Raw genomic sequence first — 15,003 nt, 5'->3', positions numbered from 1 at the left:
GCCAGTCTGCAGGGGTGACCACGCCCTCGCCCTGACTTACGCACCACCCCAGCCCAGCCGCCAGGCCGTTCCACTGGGTAAGAGAAGGGCCCAGGTTCCAGGCATCACCTGCCAGCCATCGCTCCCGGCTTGGCTCTGGCCAGCGGGTACTAGCCGGTGTCAGATGTGGACATTCGCAAGCCCTGCCCCCAGAAAATGACTTCTCCAGGCCACCTGAGCAGAAACCCAGGGCCAGCACTAGCCAATATGGCAAAAGAGCAAATTAGGAAAAGCTGAGCCTTCCTCAAGACACTCTCCCGCCATCTGCTGGGAACTTGCAGTAACTACACTAAGATGACAAGTAGGTAAACAGGGCACCCCCTCCCCCCGATTGTGCAGTGCACAACGCGCACAATGGTAAGTGGCCACCCGGTAGCCTTTCACAGAGTTCCATCACTACCGGAATGATGGTGATGATAGGCGGCACCTTTTGGTTTGTTGTCTGTCTCCCTGAGCCCTGCCATCCACGCCTGCCAGCGAAGACCCCCAGGAGCACACCTCTGCTTGAACCCGCTAGGCTTACGCACTAACACTGCGAGAGAGCACAGAACAGAACACATGGTCAGACCGCGTTCACACGAAGCTTGAGGAGGAGTCAGACTAAATTGTAATGTGCGGGGCCGGAGCAGGACGGGGCGCGGGGCCGGAGCGGGATAGGGCATGTATGCATTCCAGGCCACCGCAGTCGGACAGCAGCAGCTGCCACACGCTGACGGAGTCAGGATGACTCCAGAGACCGTGTCAAAAACAAAACACAAAGCATCTCACTTACGATAAAACAGTAATAATTTGACGTATTGGGTTAACATAAACGTCACCTATTTCTTCCTTACCTTTTTAACGTGGCTGCCAGGAAGCTTAAACTCATTGCTGTGGCTTGTGTTCGATGCGGCCTGGAGCACGCTGCCCTCCCCTTCCCGCCTGCGCCCCTGCGGGACACAGTGCCCCGGTTGTGGACTCAAGGCCGCTCTGCATCAGACCATGGCGGGCGGGGTGGGGGGGGCTGTGCGACACCTGCCCCTCTTCCCTGAGGGAGGGGGCCATGAGGTCGGCTCGGGGGGAGGGTACACCATGTCCCAGCCGAGAAACAGATCTTAAAACCGCTCTTTCTCTTCTCCCTCTTATCTTCCTCCCCTCCTGCCTCCTCCCCTTCCTCTTCCTGCCTCCTCCCCTTTCTCTGCACGTGGACCTCATCACCCTCTGCTTCTGGCCCACCTGCCCTCCCAATTCCAGGCCACCAGGGTGAACACGGTGGGAGTACCCCCAACTGCACCTGTGTGAGCCGCTGCAGAGACACCGGCTTCTGGACACCTGACACCTGTCCCCAGCATCTCTCCCCCAGCCCCTCAGCTGTGCCGGGGCATGGGGCCCTCCTCCCCTCCCTCCCGCGGCACCCTGCTCAGTGTGGAGAAGTGTCCCTGTCCCTGGTTCTGTCCACGACTGCCACGGTGACCTCGGATATGCCCCTCCCCATCTGTGAGCCTCAGTTTCTCCATCCACAAAGCAAGGGTTTGGGCTGACCATTTCCGAGGGTCCTTGCATGTGTGAGAACGGAGATGGTTTCCATGAACAAATGCTCTGGTTCAGCCGATGTTCCCGAGCCCCCATCCACGGCGGGCGTTGTCCTCACGGCTGGCGCAGCACCGACCCAAACAGGCAGAAAGCACCACTGGCCTGAGATGGGCGTGGTCCGCAGAGGCCTCCAGCCTCCAGGCCACTGGGGAGACCGATGCCCCCGTGCGTCGTCCGACGGTGTCCTTACTGGTGGCGAGAGGCAGGGTGAGTCTTTGTGCATCAGGTTCTCGTGCTGACGAGGATGTGAAGCTGTAATTAGGCCAGGAGCTCTGCACACGCACAGTGGCCATCAAGAAGACGAGGCTGTGGGGCGCCTGGGTGGCGCAGTTGTTAAGCGTCTGCCTTCGGCTCAGGGCGTGATCCCGGCGTTCTGGGATCGAGCCCCGCATCGGGATCCCTGCTCCGCTGGGAGCCTGCTCTCCCTCTCCCACTCCCCCTGCTTGTGCTCCCTCTCTCACTGGCTGTCTCTCTCTCTGTCAAATAAATAATAAAATCTTTAAAAAAAAAAAAAAAAAAAGAAGACGAGGCTTTGCCTGACCTTCCACAGGAGCCCGCAGGGGGCAGGGTCAGGCAAAGAGGCCAGGACCCCCAGACCACGCGGGGGAGGGGCTCACAACGCCCCCTGCGCTTGGACCATCTGGTGCAGGTGTGATTGAAGACAGTCTTTCCCCAGAGATGCCCGCGGCCTAATCCCCAGAACCCGTGAACAGGTCACGTCGAGGCAGAGGGACCTGCCGTGTGACCCAGCTAAGGGCACTGAGCAGGGACACTGCGCTGGATGGTCCAGCAGGCCAGCGCATTCACAAGGGTGCTGGCAGGGGGGAGGCCGGAGGGCGCAGACAGGCCCGGGCACCCGATGGCCGTCTGTGGGGCGCAGAGGCGGAAGGCGTCGGCTTGAACCCAGGGGCCTCCAGCCCCGGCGTGCAGGCCACATCCCGAAGCTGCTGAGGGTGGGGAAGCCAGCGCAGGGGCCAGAGGCCTGGGGGCGCAGCCGCGCGCTACAGGGCCCCAGGTCAGCTCCCCCACCCCGCACTAGCCAGATGGGTGTGAGATGCCGTGGTTCCTGACAACAGTGTCCTGTTGTCCCGCCCTCGGCCTTTGTAGTAACAATAGGATGAGGTGAGCCCGCTCTCTCTCCCCCTCTCTCGTGCACACACACACACGCACACGCACACACGGGTAAGAAGTGTGCCTGGCAGGGCAGACATTACCAGGGAGAAGTGCAGAGAGGCTCAGAGAGCGGGGCCTCCGGGGGAGAGGCCGAGTACGCCTGAGGCTGTCACAGGCACGGGACCCTTGTGTCCACCACACACAAAAAGAGAGAGGCAGGTGGAAGGGCTGGGGGCCGGTGGGGCTGGGGGAGCTCGGACCTAGAAAGACACGATCGGAAATGTGGCTGATCTTGATCCGCCGGACGGCATGTCCGCAGGAACCCCTGTGGACTCCGTGACAAGGGGAGGGGTCTCGGCTGCCCAGGTCCATCCCCGCCTGGAGCACTAATGCTACCATAGCCCTCAGCGTCCGGCCCTGCCCCTCTTCTCTCTCTGGCTTGCAAAGGTCCTGGGGCATCGGGAGGGGAGACGCGCACCAGGGACCAGGCAGGGTCGTGGGACACATTCGGGCATCAGTCCTGCTGGGGGGACCACAGATGGGGGGAGGTCCTCGCGGACCCCGGGAAAGAGGACAGCCAGAGGGAAGGCGCATGCAGGAAACACCAAGGACCAGGGGGTCCAGGAGTCCTGGGGCCGTAGCTCCTGGTCCTTAGACGGGTTTTGCATGTGCCTCTGAGCCATAGCCTTCTCTGCTTGCCCAGCCTTCCGGGGCCGTCGGGAGGTGGGTGACCGTCCCGCTCCAGCTTCCCCAGCTCACAGCGTCCCCTTGCTCTGACCTCCTCCCTCAGGCCTTGCTGGCCATCCCTCCGGACGGCCCTTAGCCACAAGCAGAACCCGCCAAACAACAACCCTCTTTCCTCCGCGGTGGGAGGACTTAGACCCCAAGCATCCTGGTGCCCCGAACAAGGGGAAGGAGAGAGAAGAAAACATCACAACGTGCGTGGACACTCCCGCCACCAGGAACAGCCTCATTCTGGTGGCCCTGGGGCCGTGGATTTGGAACCACAGAAAAAGAACGTGACCACAGTGTCGTGCAGGGCCTGCGGGGAAACTTACACTGTTTATTGGTTTTTTCATTTTAGAGTCAGCGCTCAGACAAAGCACAAAAGACTTAATTTTGGTCACCCTGCACAGAAGGAGTGGACGATGTGCTAGAGGAAGTGTATAAAGCTACAAAAATAACCAAAGAGAGGCAGGGGAGGCAAAGAATGCCAAGGGAAGTAGGGGAGGCAGGGGAGGCTAGGGGAGGCCAGGAGAGGCAGGGAAGGCAAAGGAGGCCAAGGGAAGTAGGGGAGGCAGGGGAGGCTAGGGGAGGCCAGGAGAGGCAGGGGAGGCCAGGAGAGGCAGGGATGGCAGGAGAGGCATGGGGAGGCAGGGGAGGCCAGGAGAGGCAGGGAAGGCAAAGGAGGCCAAGGGAAGTAGGGGAGGCAGGGGAGGCTAGGGGAGGCAGGGGAGGCCAGGAGAGGCAGGGAAGGCAGGAGAGGCATGGGGAGGCATGGGGAGGCAGGGGAGGCCAGGAGAGGCAGGGAAGGCAGGAGAGGCATGGGGAGGCATGGGGAGGCAGGGGAGGCCAGGAGAGGCAGGGAAGGCAAAGGAGGCCAAGGGAAGTAGGGGAGGCAGGGGAGGCAGGGGAGGCAGGGGAGGCCAGGAGAGGCAGGGAAGGCAGAAGAGGCATGGGGAGGCAGGGGAGGCCAGGAGAGGCAGGGAAGGCAAAGAAGGCCAAGGGAAATAGGGGAGGCAGGGGAGGCTAGGGGAGGCAGGGGAGGCCAGGAGAGGCAGAGAACGCAGGAGAGGCCAGGGGAGGCAGGGGAGGCCAGGAGAGGCAGAAGAGGCAGGGGAGGCCAGGGGAAGTAGGGGAGGCCATGCCAGGCCAGGGGAGGCCAGGGGAAGCAGGGGAGGCCAGGAGAGGCAGGGGAGGCCAAGGGAGGCCAGGGGAAGTAGGGTAGGCAGGGGAGGCAGTGGAGGCCAGGAGAGGCAGGGAAGGCAGGAGAGGCCAGGGGAGGCAGGGGAGGCCAGGAGAGGCAGGGAAGGCAAAGGAGACCAAGAGAAGTAGGGGAGGCAGGGGAGGCTAGGGGAGGCAGGGGAGGCCAGGAGAGGCAGAGAACGCAGGAGAGGCAGGGGAGGCCAGGAAAGGCAGAAGAGGCAGGGGAGGCCAGGGGAAGTAGGGGAGGCCACGCCAGGCCAGGGGAGGCCAGGGGAGGCCAGGAGAGGCAGGGGAGGCCAAGGGAAGCAGGGGAGGCCAGGCCAGGCCGGGGAGGCTGGGAAGGCCCACTCTGCACCCTAGCCCAGCATGTTCCGGCAGCGGAGCCGCTCTTCCTCCCTCTTCTCCTCCAGGCGGTTTTCCAAAAGCCTCAGCTCCCTGCGCACCGCCTTCCCCATGGACGGCTCCAGCTCCAGCACTTTCTGAAGGTCGGCCCTGGCCTCCGCCTCATTCCACACCTCCGCGTGAGCCCGGGCCCGCACGTAGTAGGCCTTCGCGATCCCTGAGGGGAGGATCAGACTGCACCAGCTGCCCAGCGTCAGAGGCCTCCCCTTGGAGGCCCGGCCTCACCAGCTGACAAAACTCTTAACCTTGACCATGATCCTTCACCTCTCTGTGCCCCAAGCCGCCTCCTCGGCTGTAAATGGTGATGGTAACAGCAACAGCGGGACCTACTCCCTCCCTTGCGGGGGACCCTGCCAAGGCCCCAGAGCTAATTCTAAATCCGAAACTCCCTATTCTGTTACGGAGGCTCCCCGCATTGCGCGGCCTCCAGGCCCCCTCCCCGCACCCACTCCCACGGTTACTCCGAGCACCGAACGAGGGGACGAGCGCAGGGAACCCAGCGCCCGGCGCGCAGTAGAAGCAGGCTCTCCGACCCCGTCCGCGGACCCTATCCGCGGTCACTCCGCGTCTCTGTGCACGACTGCCCCTCCCTTCCGGAAACACCTGCTCCCGGCGAGGCGCGAGCCACTGTGCACCTCCGTGCGTGCCGCGGGCGCGTCCCGGCGGCTGCGCGCGAACACCGCGCCTCGGGCAGGGCCCCGCCCCCGCCTGCTGGCCCCTCCCCCGCCTTCCGGCCCCGCCCCCCGCCTGCCGGCCCCGCCCCGCGCCTGCCGCCCCCGCCTGCTGGCCCCGCCCTGCGCTGCCGCCCCCGCCTGCCGGCCCCGCCTCCGGCTGCCGGCCCCGCCCTCACCTGCCGGCCCCGCCCCCCGCCTGCCGGCCCCGCCCCGCGCCTGCGCACCTGGATGCAGCCGCAGGATGTCGCTGGTGTGCTCCAGCACCTCGTAGTACTCCTCCTTCTTCAGCAGGCACTGGCAGTAGTTCAGAATCAGGGTGTTGAGCATCTTCTCCAGCTTCAACCACTGCACCTCCCAGGGCTTCTCCTGCGGTGGGGGCACGCCTGCCTGCCGTGAGCCGGGCCGCCTGCCCCCCCCCCGCCCGGCGCCGGCCCCGCGGGCAGCCCCCCACCTTGGTCTGCAGGTTCCTCAGGCAGATGATGGCCTCCTGGTACTTGCGAGAGGCTTCGTCGTAGCGGCCCAGCTTGAAGAGCCGGTTCCCTTCTCCGTGGAGGACGGGCACGGCCTGCATCTTCTCCTCCTTGTTCAGGCTCCATGTCTCCCTCTGGTACTCGCTCGGGGCCTCGACCTGGCCCGAGAGCACAGGCGGGTGAGCGAGCGGGGACCCCGGGCACCTGCACCCCACAGCTGGGGCCCTGCCTCGTCTGCATTTTCCACGGGGACTGCGCCCCGCCCTAAATCAGCACTTCAAGTTAGGAGTAGACAGCCCCTTGCCAACACTCGACTTCCTGTATTCAGAAGACGGTCTCCCTACTCATCTGGCCAGAACGAGACACTTTATTGCCATCTGCTGGAAAACTGTCATTATAAAAGTTCAGATCTGCAAGGTCTACAATGAGCACCCTAGAGGTGAGACCCTTGTGCAGTGTACAAACCGCACAACTGTCCTAGCAGGCCCACAAAGGCCCTTTTGTTGACACAATTCTTTTATTTGTTCCCCCATGTAGCCCTCAGGTTGGACCTCATCCTTGGCCACAAGCTGAGTCCCCACCACCCCACAAGCATGGCTGTGGTTTATGAACCCTCTCGTGCTCTGGATGCACAGCGACCAGCGAGGTGGGGCTCCCCGTGGCTGGGACAGCCCTCTGCCCCCTTCCGGCCCCGGGGCGCACCTGCAGCAGCTCTATCACGAAGATCAGAGGCTGCGGCTCCTTCTGCAGCTCGTCCAGGTCCTCGTAGCCCAGCGTGTGATAGGCGAACATGTTGGCCAGCCCACACGTGTGCACGTGCCACTCTGTGGGGTCCTTGCCCTCCGCCACCTGCCGCAGGCTCCGGGACAGGATGGGGTAGACCCCTGTGTGCTGGGCGGAAAGACGGCAGATGGCGTCTGGCCTGTGTGCTCAGAGCTAGCTGGGCCCCACGGAGCCCCCACCCTGAGTCCTGCTACAGCCACACTGCCCCGTGGCTGTTCCTGCTGATTGCCCCCAACACGCCCCCACGAATAACTGTGGTGCACTGCGTTCCAGGCAAACTGCTCTACTAGGTCCTTCTGTTAGCTCCTTCCACCCTTAAAATGCCCCAAGCAGGGAGGCATCTATCCCCATTCCATAGGTGGGGAGACTGGAGCCCAGAGACATTAAGTAACTTGCTTAAGGTCACACAGCTGGGAAATGACAGAGCCAGGATTCACGCCTGACTCCAGAGGACAGGCCATCACCACAAGGCCGTGCTGCCTCTGGCTGGTCCTTGTGATCAGCCCTGACCTACTTCTCTCCCAAGGAGACCTGAACCCATGGGTTGGTGACCTGCAGGGAGGGAAGTGTGGAGAGTAGGGGAAAGAGCAGGCTCCAGGGGCCAGAGGGCCAGATCGGCATCCCAGTGGTGCTGCTGGTTAGCAGGGACCCCGGACTCCAGTCCCCTCGGCCACACCTGTGGTAGTGACGCTGTTGTGGGTTAGAGACGGCGCGGGAACAGGCCCAGCTCATCCCAGCCTTACCCTGCACTGGGCGCAGAGCTTGCCACCCTTATGGGGGAAACCAGCCCCTCGGGCCTCAGCTTCCCCATCTGTGAGCTGTCTCTGAGAACCCCCCTCTGCTTGGACGGGGTGCAGAAATGGCCCATCTCAGGCGCCTTCACGGCAGCTCAGGGAACCGAAGGGGCAGAAACAGTTCAGCTTGTCCTCCAAATCACCAGAGCGGGGATGAAGTTCAGCCCTCCCAGCCCCACCATCCAGGATTAATCTAGAATGCCCTGCTGAGCCTCCTTTGTGAGAAAGAAGGCCAGATGGTAGTTAATCCCGTGGGATCAAGGCCGACCTAAGGCAGGGAGAGGCCCCAGGAGCAGCTGGCTGAAGGAGGACCACTTTGGCCCTCCAGGCGGCTCCCAGGCCCTGTGTCCCAGCAAGTGCAGTGAGCATTCAAGCCCCAGGGCCAGGTGGCTGCCTGGGCAGGACCTCAGGTAAAGCCTTTGTCCCATGAGATACCCACACCCTCGCCCCAGCAGAGCCTCAGGCAGCATGGTGGGCTGGGGGTGCCGCCAGGAGCCAGAAAAAATCCAGAAAGGAGGAGGAAGGCCAGAAGAGGGTCTCAAGTCCTGTGCCCAGCAGGTCAGCACCTCCTCGGAAGGAGGGGGCCAGGAGGATAGGAGTCCCAGCTGTGTGCCAATCTTGGGGCCAGCTTGCCTGCCTGGGGACCACAGAACAGCCAGAGCCACACGTGGGGCTCTGTGGAGCTCGCCTGCAGCCCGGGGGACTGAGACCGAGCCTGTGACCGAGGCAGGGGGCCACAAGTCTCCTTCTGTCTGCAGGGCTGTCTCTGTACCGGAGGCTGCAAACTGGTGAGCCACGGGCCATATTCGGCTCGCAAACTGGTCTTATCTTAGCGCTCACCTGGTGGAGATGTTATCAACTAGTTAACCAACATTCAGATATGGAGGGAGCTCGCATGCTAATGAAGATTTCTGGCTCATCTTAAAAACTCAGAGTAGCCAGCCATGCCAGGCCTGCCCCTTCCCAAGGCAACCGTCCAGTTGGAGCTGAGGCCTGGCTGCCCCATTTGGACGAGGCAGATGATGTGCGGTCAGCCAGAGCTCCTGGCCCCTCTTGGAATGTGAGTGTGTGACCCTTGGCCTCACAATCCTGGGCACCAGCACAAAAATCCCACCCAGAGACCAGCATCCTGTCTAGGGTGGGAGTGGGGCAGAAGCTCCCAGCCCCTGACCGGCCCTGCTTCCCTGGCGTGGGGGCAGGGGAGGGAGGGAGGAAGCCCCCTGCTCTTCAGACTGATCCAGTGTCCAGGAGGGGGGTCTGCAGGGAGGGACAAGCAATGCTGCTGGGGGAAAGCCAAGCCCTCCTAACTCCTTTGTTGAAGACACATGATCATCCCACTGACTCCTGCATCTTTCCACAACTCAGATTCTTAAACGGAGAGACGCCCCCGGAGGGCAAGGGGCTAACCAAATGAAGCATGCCAAACCTTTTCACACTTCCTGGCCCGGATGCCACCCCGTTCCCTACGTGTAGACCTGGCGAACTCCTATTCATCCTTCAATACCCAGTTCAATGTCATCTTGGAGACATTCCCCCCAGACCCTAAAGCATTAGTTGCCCATCTCCTGTGGCCCCGAAGCAGTCTGCCCTCACTTTCGTCATGGGACTGGCTGCCCTGCATCGAAATTGCTCGAGTGTTTGCTCCTCCTCCAAGAACCGAGGTTCCTTGAGGGGCAGAACTTGGTCTGTTTCATTCCTAACACACAGCAGAGTCCAAACCTGGTGCCCCATGAATGTTTGCAGATAGACAGGCAGACAGACAGACGCACAATGGGTGGGTGCTTAGTGAGATGGGCAGTGCCCTCCTGTGACTGTGGCCAAGAGGACGCAGACAGCACGGACAGAGCTGTGCCCACGTTAGGGGAAACTCGACAGACAACAAAGCAATCAGCCAATCCAGGATTTATTGGCAGCCCTCCATGCACTCAGCTCTGCCACATTAGTGAGCATGTGTCCTACGGAGGCAGGGCCCTCACTGGTGGCCAAGGCTTGTCAACCTTGCGGCCTGAATGACAGGCGTGTGCCGGTCTAAAACGGGCAGGGCATCCTCACTGTAAGCAAAGCCAATAGGTATTCTTTTAAACTATCTGACGCCGCAAAGAAGCCCATTTTCTGAAGACTTGGCTTGCTAAAAATAGAACATCTTTAACGTCTTTCTAAGCACGAGGACGAAGAACAACACAGACACTGGTTGGCGAAGAAAAGTCGCTCCCCTGGTATTTGCCCGGTGAGCCAAGAAATCAGGGACGAGGCGGGCGGGCGCCTCTAGCGGTAGAGGACGGCACTGCAGCCTGACTTTCCACTATGATGGCAGCCGCGGAGAATGAGCGGTGAGGGGACCAGGGATCCCACCCTGACCCTGTCCCTTAACTTGTTTGACCCAGAGCAAGTCACTTTCCTTCTCTGCCCCTTGCGCTTCCTCGTCAGCAAAACAGGGGAGTTCGTGTCCGAAATTCTGCTAGCCCTTTCCAGTTGCCTGGTCCTATGGCTTGTCCCAGGAGCCACCACGTCCTGTAATCCCCCCAGCAGCCCCCTAGCGTGGGGTTTCTGTAGTTAGAGATGAATGAATAGAGTGCCAGAGGGAGCAAGGACTTCCCTGGGCCACACAGACAAGCGACAGAGCAGAGCTCAAACTCAGATCTCCCTCTCCCCCAAATCGCTCCTTCGAAAAGTCAGCAGCCCCCGATGAGGTGAGGGGTCTCCAGGAACCATGGGTGCGTCCATTAGGTGAAAGCCAAGGGGGACTTTGTAATGGCGGGATCGGGCGGGCGACATCTGAACCCGTCGGCCAATGGTGGTAAGAAGACGCCTCCCAGAGAGAGAGGCCAGCAGACGGGCTGCCCGGTGGGAAGCACACAGCACAATTTCTACAAACTATGGGGACAGAGAAACATGGTAGACACTTCCAACAATCCCACAGCAAAGCAACCAGCAAAATCAGAACATGGGGACTTCTGTAGGACAAGTGATCCATTCCTTCAACAAATTCATGTCAAGGGAAAGACAGGGAAGAGAACAGAGCCCCGAGACACAAACCCATAAAGCCCTGTGCATGGACTTTGTTTGGGTCCAGACTGGAACAAACCAACCACAAAGAGTAAGTGAGGGGACGACTGGAGGAATCTGAACAGTACCAGAGAGTACTGGCATGAAGAAATTACTGGGGTTTTAAAAAGACATAATAATGATATGGAGGCAATGGATAATATCCTTTTTACAGATACAAATTTTAGTATTTGCAGATGTAATGACAGGGAGTCTGGAGCGCAACTTAAGCGTGTGGGATGAGGAAGAGGAGGGGACAGGGGTGGATGAAGCAAGCCTGCCCGGGGTCCACGGTGGCTGGCCTGGGGGGTGGGCGTTGGGGACCTCTCTGTACTTTCTGTCGACTTTTGTATATGTTTGAAAGTTTCCATAAGAAATGTTAGTTTAGGGCGTCTGGGTGGCTCAGTCGGTTGAGCGTCTGCCTTCGGCTCAGGTCATGAGCCCAGGGTCCCGGGGTCGAGTCCCACATCAGGCTCCTTGCTCGGGGGGAACCTGCTTGTCCCTCTACCCCTCCCCCCACACTTCTGCTTGTGCTCACTTGCTCTCTTGAAAAAATAAATTTTAAAACATCTTTAAAAAAAAAGAAATGTTTGTTTAAACGTTCTGTGGTCCATTTCTACCTGGGCCACAGAACGAGGAGGCGATCCCAAGAGAGCCACAGATTTGAAAACAGTTTTACATGGCTCACGGGAGCGGGGAGGAGGGCAGGAAAGTGACCAGGGGCCAAAAGTCCCCAGGATCCAGTAATCGAGTGCAGGCACGGCCTGGTGCCCCCCCCCCCGGACAGCCAGCCGCGACACCGACTGTCACTCTGGGGGCTTGTGGTTTTGCGTGACTCTACTCCACGTTCTTGGTGGCAGAGGAAGTGGACGCAGGGTTTCGTTTTCACCCCACTTTGCTGAAAGGCAGCAGCCCCACAAAGCGGGGGGTCGGCCCTGCGCGAGGCAAAGGCGGCGTGGCCGGGTGGGCCTACTTACGATGGAGTCACACCAGAACTCGGCCACCTCGCCAACATGCATGGACGTCAGCAGCACTTCCCAGACCTCCAGCTTGAACATGTTCCCGATGATAATGTGCATGGGGTGGCCCACGCGCTTGCTGTCATCTATCACCGTCCGCTCCTCGTCGCATTTCGTGGTGCGGAAGTGAAAGATCACCTGGTCAGCGAGAGGGGGTCCCCGGTCTTAGACACACTTCCCACTGTCGCTCGCGGGGCTGTCCTCGGGGCTGGGCTCGCCCAACCCCAGCCAGATGCCCAGACCCCACAGCTACCCCCATGCCGCCCGCACTGGCCCCGGGGCTGGGAACCCACCCTGCCCAGAGGACCCTGTCCCACTGCCTGGCAGCTCTGCGGGTCCGGGGGGCCTTGCTTAGAGAAATCCTAGATCTGAGACCACAGACCCTGCCCCTCTGTCATCCAGGGAAGCCCACCAGAGATTTGTGGACAAAACCGTGACCCCTGAGGGCCTCTCCTTTCAACTCAACATTTGGGGCTCCAGAAAATTCCCAAGCCCTTCCCCCAGCGCACCCCAGAGTTTAATTTGCCAATATCAAAAACGTGCAGCGAATGGGCACCAATTCCGAGCTTCCCAGAGGCTCAGGGGTTGATAATTCCGGGAAGGGCCCTCCTGGCCCTGTTTTGGCAAAGCCTAAAGTGGTGTGAAGTGCCATGTAGCAAGCAGGGGTGCAGAAGGCTGCGGGGGCGGGGGGGCGTCTGGCACCGGGAGACCAGGCCCACTCACCCGGGACCCTGTGATGAAGTCTGGGAGCTCCCCTGTGCCTCCATGCAGAATGGTTTTCTTGACCCCTTCCACGTTCAGGAGCAGAGCGGCATCCATGGCTCCGGCGGAGGGCGGTGTGGGGCTCAGGCTGAGATAATCTCCCCGGGAGGAAGACACCCAGACCTGGGGATTGGCCCTGCCCCCCGGGCGGGTGTGAGCCAGGAGTAAGCCGGGCAGCACCTCATCCTTCTCCTCAGGGTGACATGAGGCCCCCGCCTGACACCCACCCCAAGAAAAAAGAAAGCTGCCGGAACGTTCTCAGAGAAGATGGGGACAGGGTGTGGCAGGAGAGAGGCCTCAGGCCAGCCAAGGGGAACAGGAGGGGAGCCTGAAGCCCCCTCTGTCCCCCTGGTGTCCGTGCCAAGGCCCTGTGGTCTCTATGGTCCCTACCTTCCCTGTTCCCTATTTCTTCCTCCTCTCCCCCCAAACTCTGCACAGAAGAGGATATGACACGGGGGGGGGGGAGCAGGTTTCTGGCCTGGGGGGCTCTAAAACAGGGTGAGAGAAGATGCAAGTTTGGGGAAAGTGAAGGAGGTCCCCCAGCCCCGCTCCAGCCCCCACTCCAGGTTCTGGCTGTGGGGAACGGGGCTCTCTCTTCCCCGTTGGAGGGTCTCATCCCTCATCCCTCATCCCTGGGCCCCAGCAGAACTCAGTCCCTGCACCTGGGATCCCCTTTCTGGCCTCTAAAGGACAGGTGACCTGAAGGTGTGGTGTTTGGCGCCACCTTGTGGCCAGTGGAAGCTGCGGCGCTCAGGCTCCCAGGGTCCTTCCTCCCCGTGATCCCAGACTGACAGCGGGAAGGGGCAGGGGGCGCCGCAGAGGGACGCAACACCGGATTATCAGGGGCCGCAGAGAGCCGCGGACCCCACCTCTCATTTCCTGACCTGTGGCAGACCCCTCCCTAACTCCATCTTCCCCACGGAAACGGGAAGATCCACCTCCCCTCCCTCCCTCCCCTGGAGCAGCAGGTGGGACCCCAAACCCAGCACCCCCCCCATGTCTCCCACGAGGAGCCATTGGCATACAGAGGCCAAGCCTGAGCCCCCAAACCCACACTGGGGCAGCTGGGTCAGGCCCCTCCAGGCCCCCCCAGGGTGCTCAGACCCCCAAAGGCTCAGATCCAGCCCTCTCTGGGGACAGGGGTAAGGATGCAGGGTGCAGGGGTCCTGGGGTCCTTCTCCTCTGCTCCCCCTTCTCTAGCCACACAGCAACCCTAGAGGGGTCCCGACGCATAGGAAGCAAGAAGGATGCTTAGATGCTGAAAGTACAAAGTGAAGTAAGAGTGATTACCATGAAAGTCCAAGGAGGGAGAGACGGAGGGAGGACCCAGGGGGTGGGGGGGGGGCTGCTTCCGAGGTCCTGGCAGCGCTGTCCCCTCCCTCCCCCAGGATGGTTGCGTGGCTGTTGGCTTTGTACGTATTCATCAGGCTAGACTTCCCTGCCAGTGAGGATTGATTTCTTGATGTAATCCACGGTGGTCGAGAGGCACGGGGGCGGGGGCGGGATTGCTGGGGTAGATCGGAGAGATCTGGGCCCCCGGTGGGCAGGGGTGGGAATGGGTTTCGGGGGTGCTTGTTGAAGTGGATGCCAGAAGAAGGAGGTGCTCAGGCCACAGCCTCCAGACGGGCCCCCAGCCACTGGTTGGCCCCCAGACTAACCTAAAGGACTTCGGGAAGAGGCAACCCTAATAACCCCACCCCTCTTAAAACCCATCTCTCTGCTGCCCTCAGGATAAGCTCCAAGCTCCTGCCCCCGCAGCGGAGCAGCCCCTGTCCTGGGCTGCCTGCCGCGGGGGGGCGGGCCCTCAGTCAGTCACCGTGCTTCCTGGGTCCTGGAACTGGGTGATGCTCGGACCCCTACACCGGCCTTGGCTGGCCCCTCTGTTGGAAGTGCAGGGGGCCCTGCATTTTGTCCCCTAGCTCTCCCACTAAAACACTGCGTGTGAGGGGGAACCTGCCCTACCCCCTGCTCGCGTGGGGTTCCCACGCCCCTTCCACCCCTTCCTCACCCGGAACACACCTCACTCGTGGCATTTTGCACAGCGTGGTGTCTGCTTCTTCCAGGAGGTCACGGGAACTGGCAGGAGTTCTCCTGTTAGAGAGGGACCCCCCTAGGACAGGGCAGGGCTTGGGCCCCTCCTCCTCTTCCGTCCTCCTCTCCCAACACAGGCACAGGTGGGGCTGGACCCCAGAAAGCCTCCACCTGGGACTGGCTTTGTCTCCTTAGAGGAGGCTCAGGGGACCCAGCCCCTGCCGCCCCTCCACTAGGACACTGCCCCTCTCAGCACACCCCCTTCTCCATCCCCCGCCTGGCCTCACTGCCTTGCTCCCCGCAAGGGAGAGCCTCTCATTCAGAAGAAAACCTTTCTTTCTCCTCCCCTTGTTGCCATGGACACTGCCGTCCC

The 15,003-nt window shown here is 61.2% G+C and overlaps 1 protein-coding gene across 4 annotated transcripts; it reads right to left on the bottom strand.

Annotated features, from left to right (window-relative positions):
* Positions 1-4,663: 4,663 nt before the first annotated feature.
* AIPL1 (AIP like 1 HSP90 co-chaperone) lies at positions 4,664-12,674 on the bottom strand. Of its 4 annotated transcripts, none has more exons than XM_045804828.2 (6): positions 12,561-12,674; positions 11,796-11,975; positions 6,899-7,087; positions 6,178-6,354; positions 5,951-6,092; positions 4,664-5,209 (listed from the first exon to the last, which is right to left on the bottom strand). In XM_045804828.2, the coding sequence occupies exons 1-6, from the start codon at positions 12,654-12,656 to the stop codon at positions 5,007-5,009; spliced, it is 987 nt and encodes a 328-aa protein (XP_045660784.1). In that variant the 5' UTR covers positions 12,657-12,674; the 3' UTR covers positions 4,664-5,006. The 4 variants fall into 4 exon arrangements, with proteins under 4 accessions (XP_045660784.1, XP_087722808.1, XP_087722809.1 ...); XM_087866682.1 differs by having other exon boundaries at positions 11,796-11,939; XM_087866683.1 differs by having other exon boundaries at positions 11,796-11,916; positions 12,568-12,674.
* Between the last annotated feature and the right edge of the window lie 2,329 nt (positions 12,675-15,003).

This window comes from Ursus americanus, chromosome 14, assembly GCF_024610735.1.
Source record: "Ursus americanus isolate L20-20 chromosome 14, mUrsAme1.1.p, whole genome shotgun sequence".
NCBI classification, from domain to species: Eukaryota; Metazoa; Chordata; class Mammalia; order Carnivora; family Ursidae; genus Ursus; species Ursus americanus.
This window is presented reverse-complemented; position numbering and strand designations above follow the sequence as displayed.

What these genes read in the sequence shown, in the direction of transcription:
- AIPL1 (XM_045804828.2), bottom strand. Translation starts at nt 12,656, where the DNA reads ATGGATGCCGCTCTGCTCCTGAACGTGGAAGGGGTCAAGAAAACCATT. An exon ending in TCGTGATAGAGCTGCTGCAG is followed by an intron (nt 6,355 to 6,898) that starts GTGCGCCCCGGG and finishes CTCTCGGGCCAG; the next exon opens with GTCGAGGCCCCGAGCGAGTA. An exon ending in TGAGGAACCTGCAGACCAAG is followed by an intron (nt 6,093 to 6,177) that starts GTGGGGGGCTGC and finishes CCCCCACCGCAG; the next exon opens with GAGAAGCCCTGGGAGGTGCA.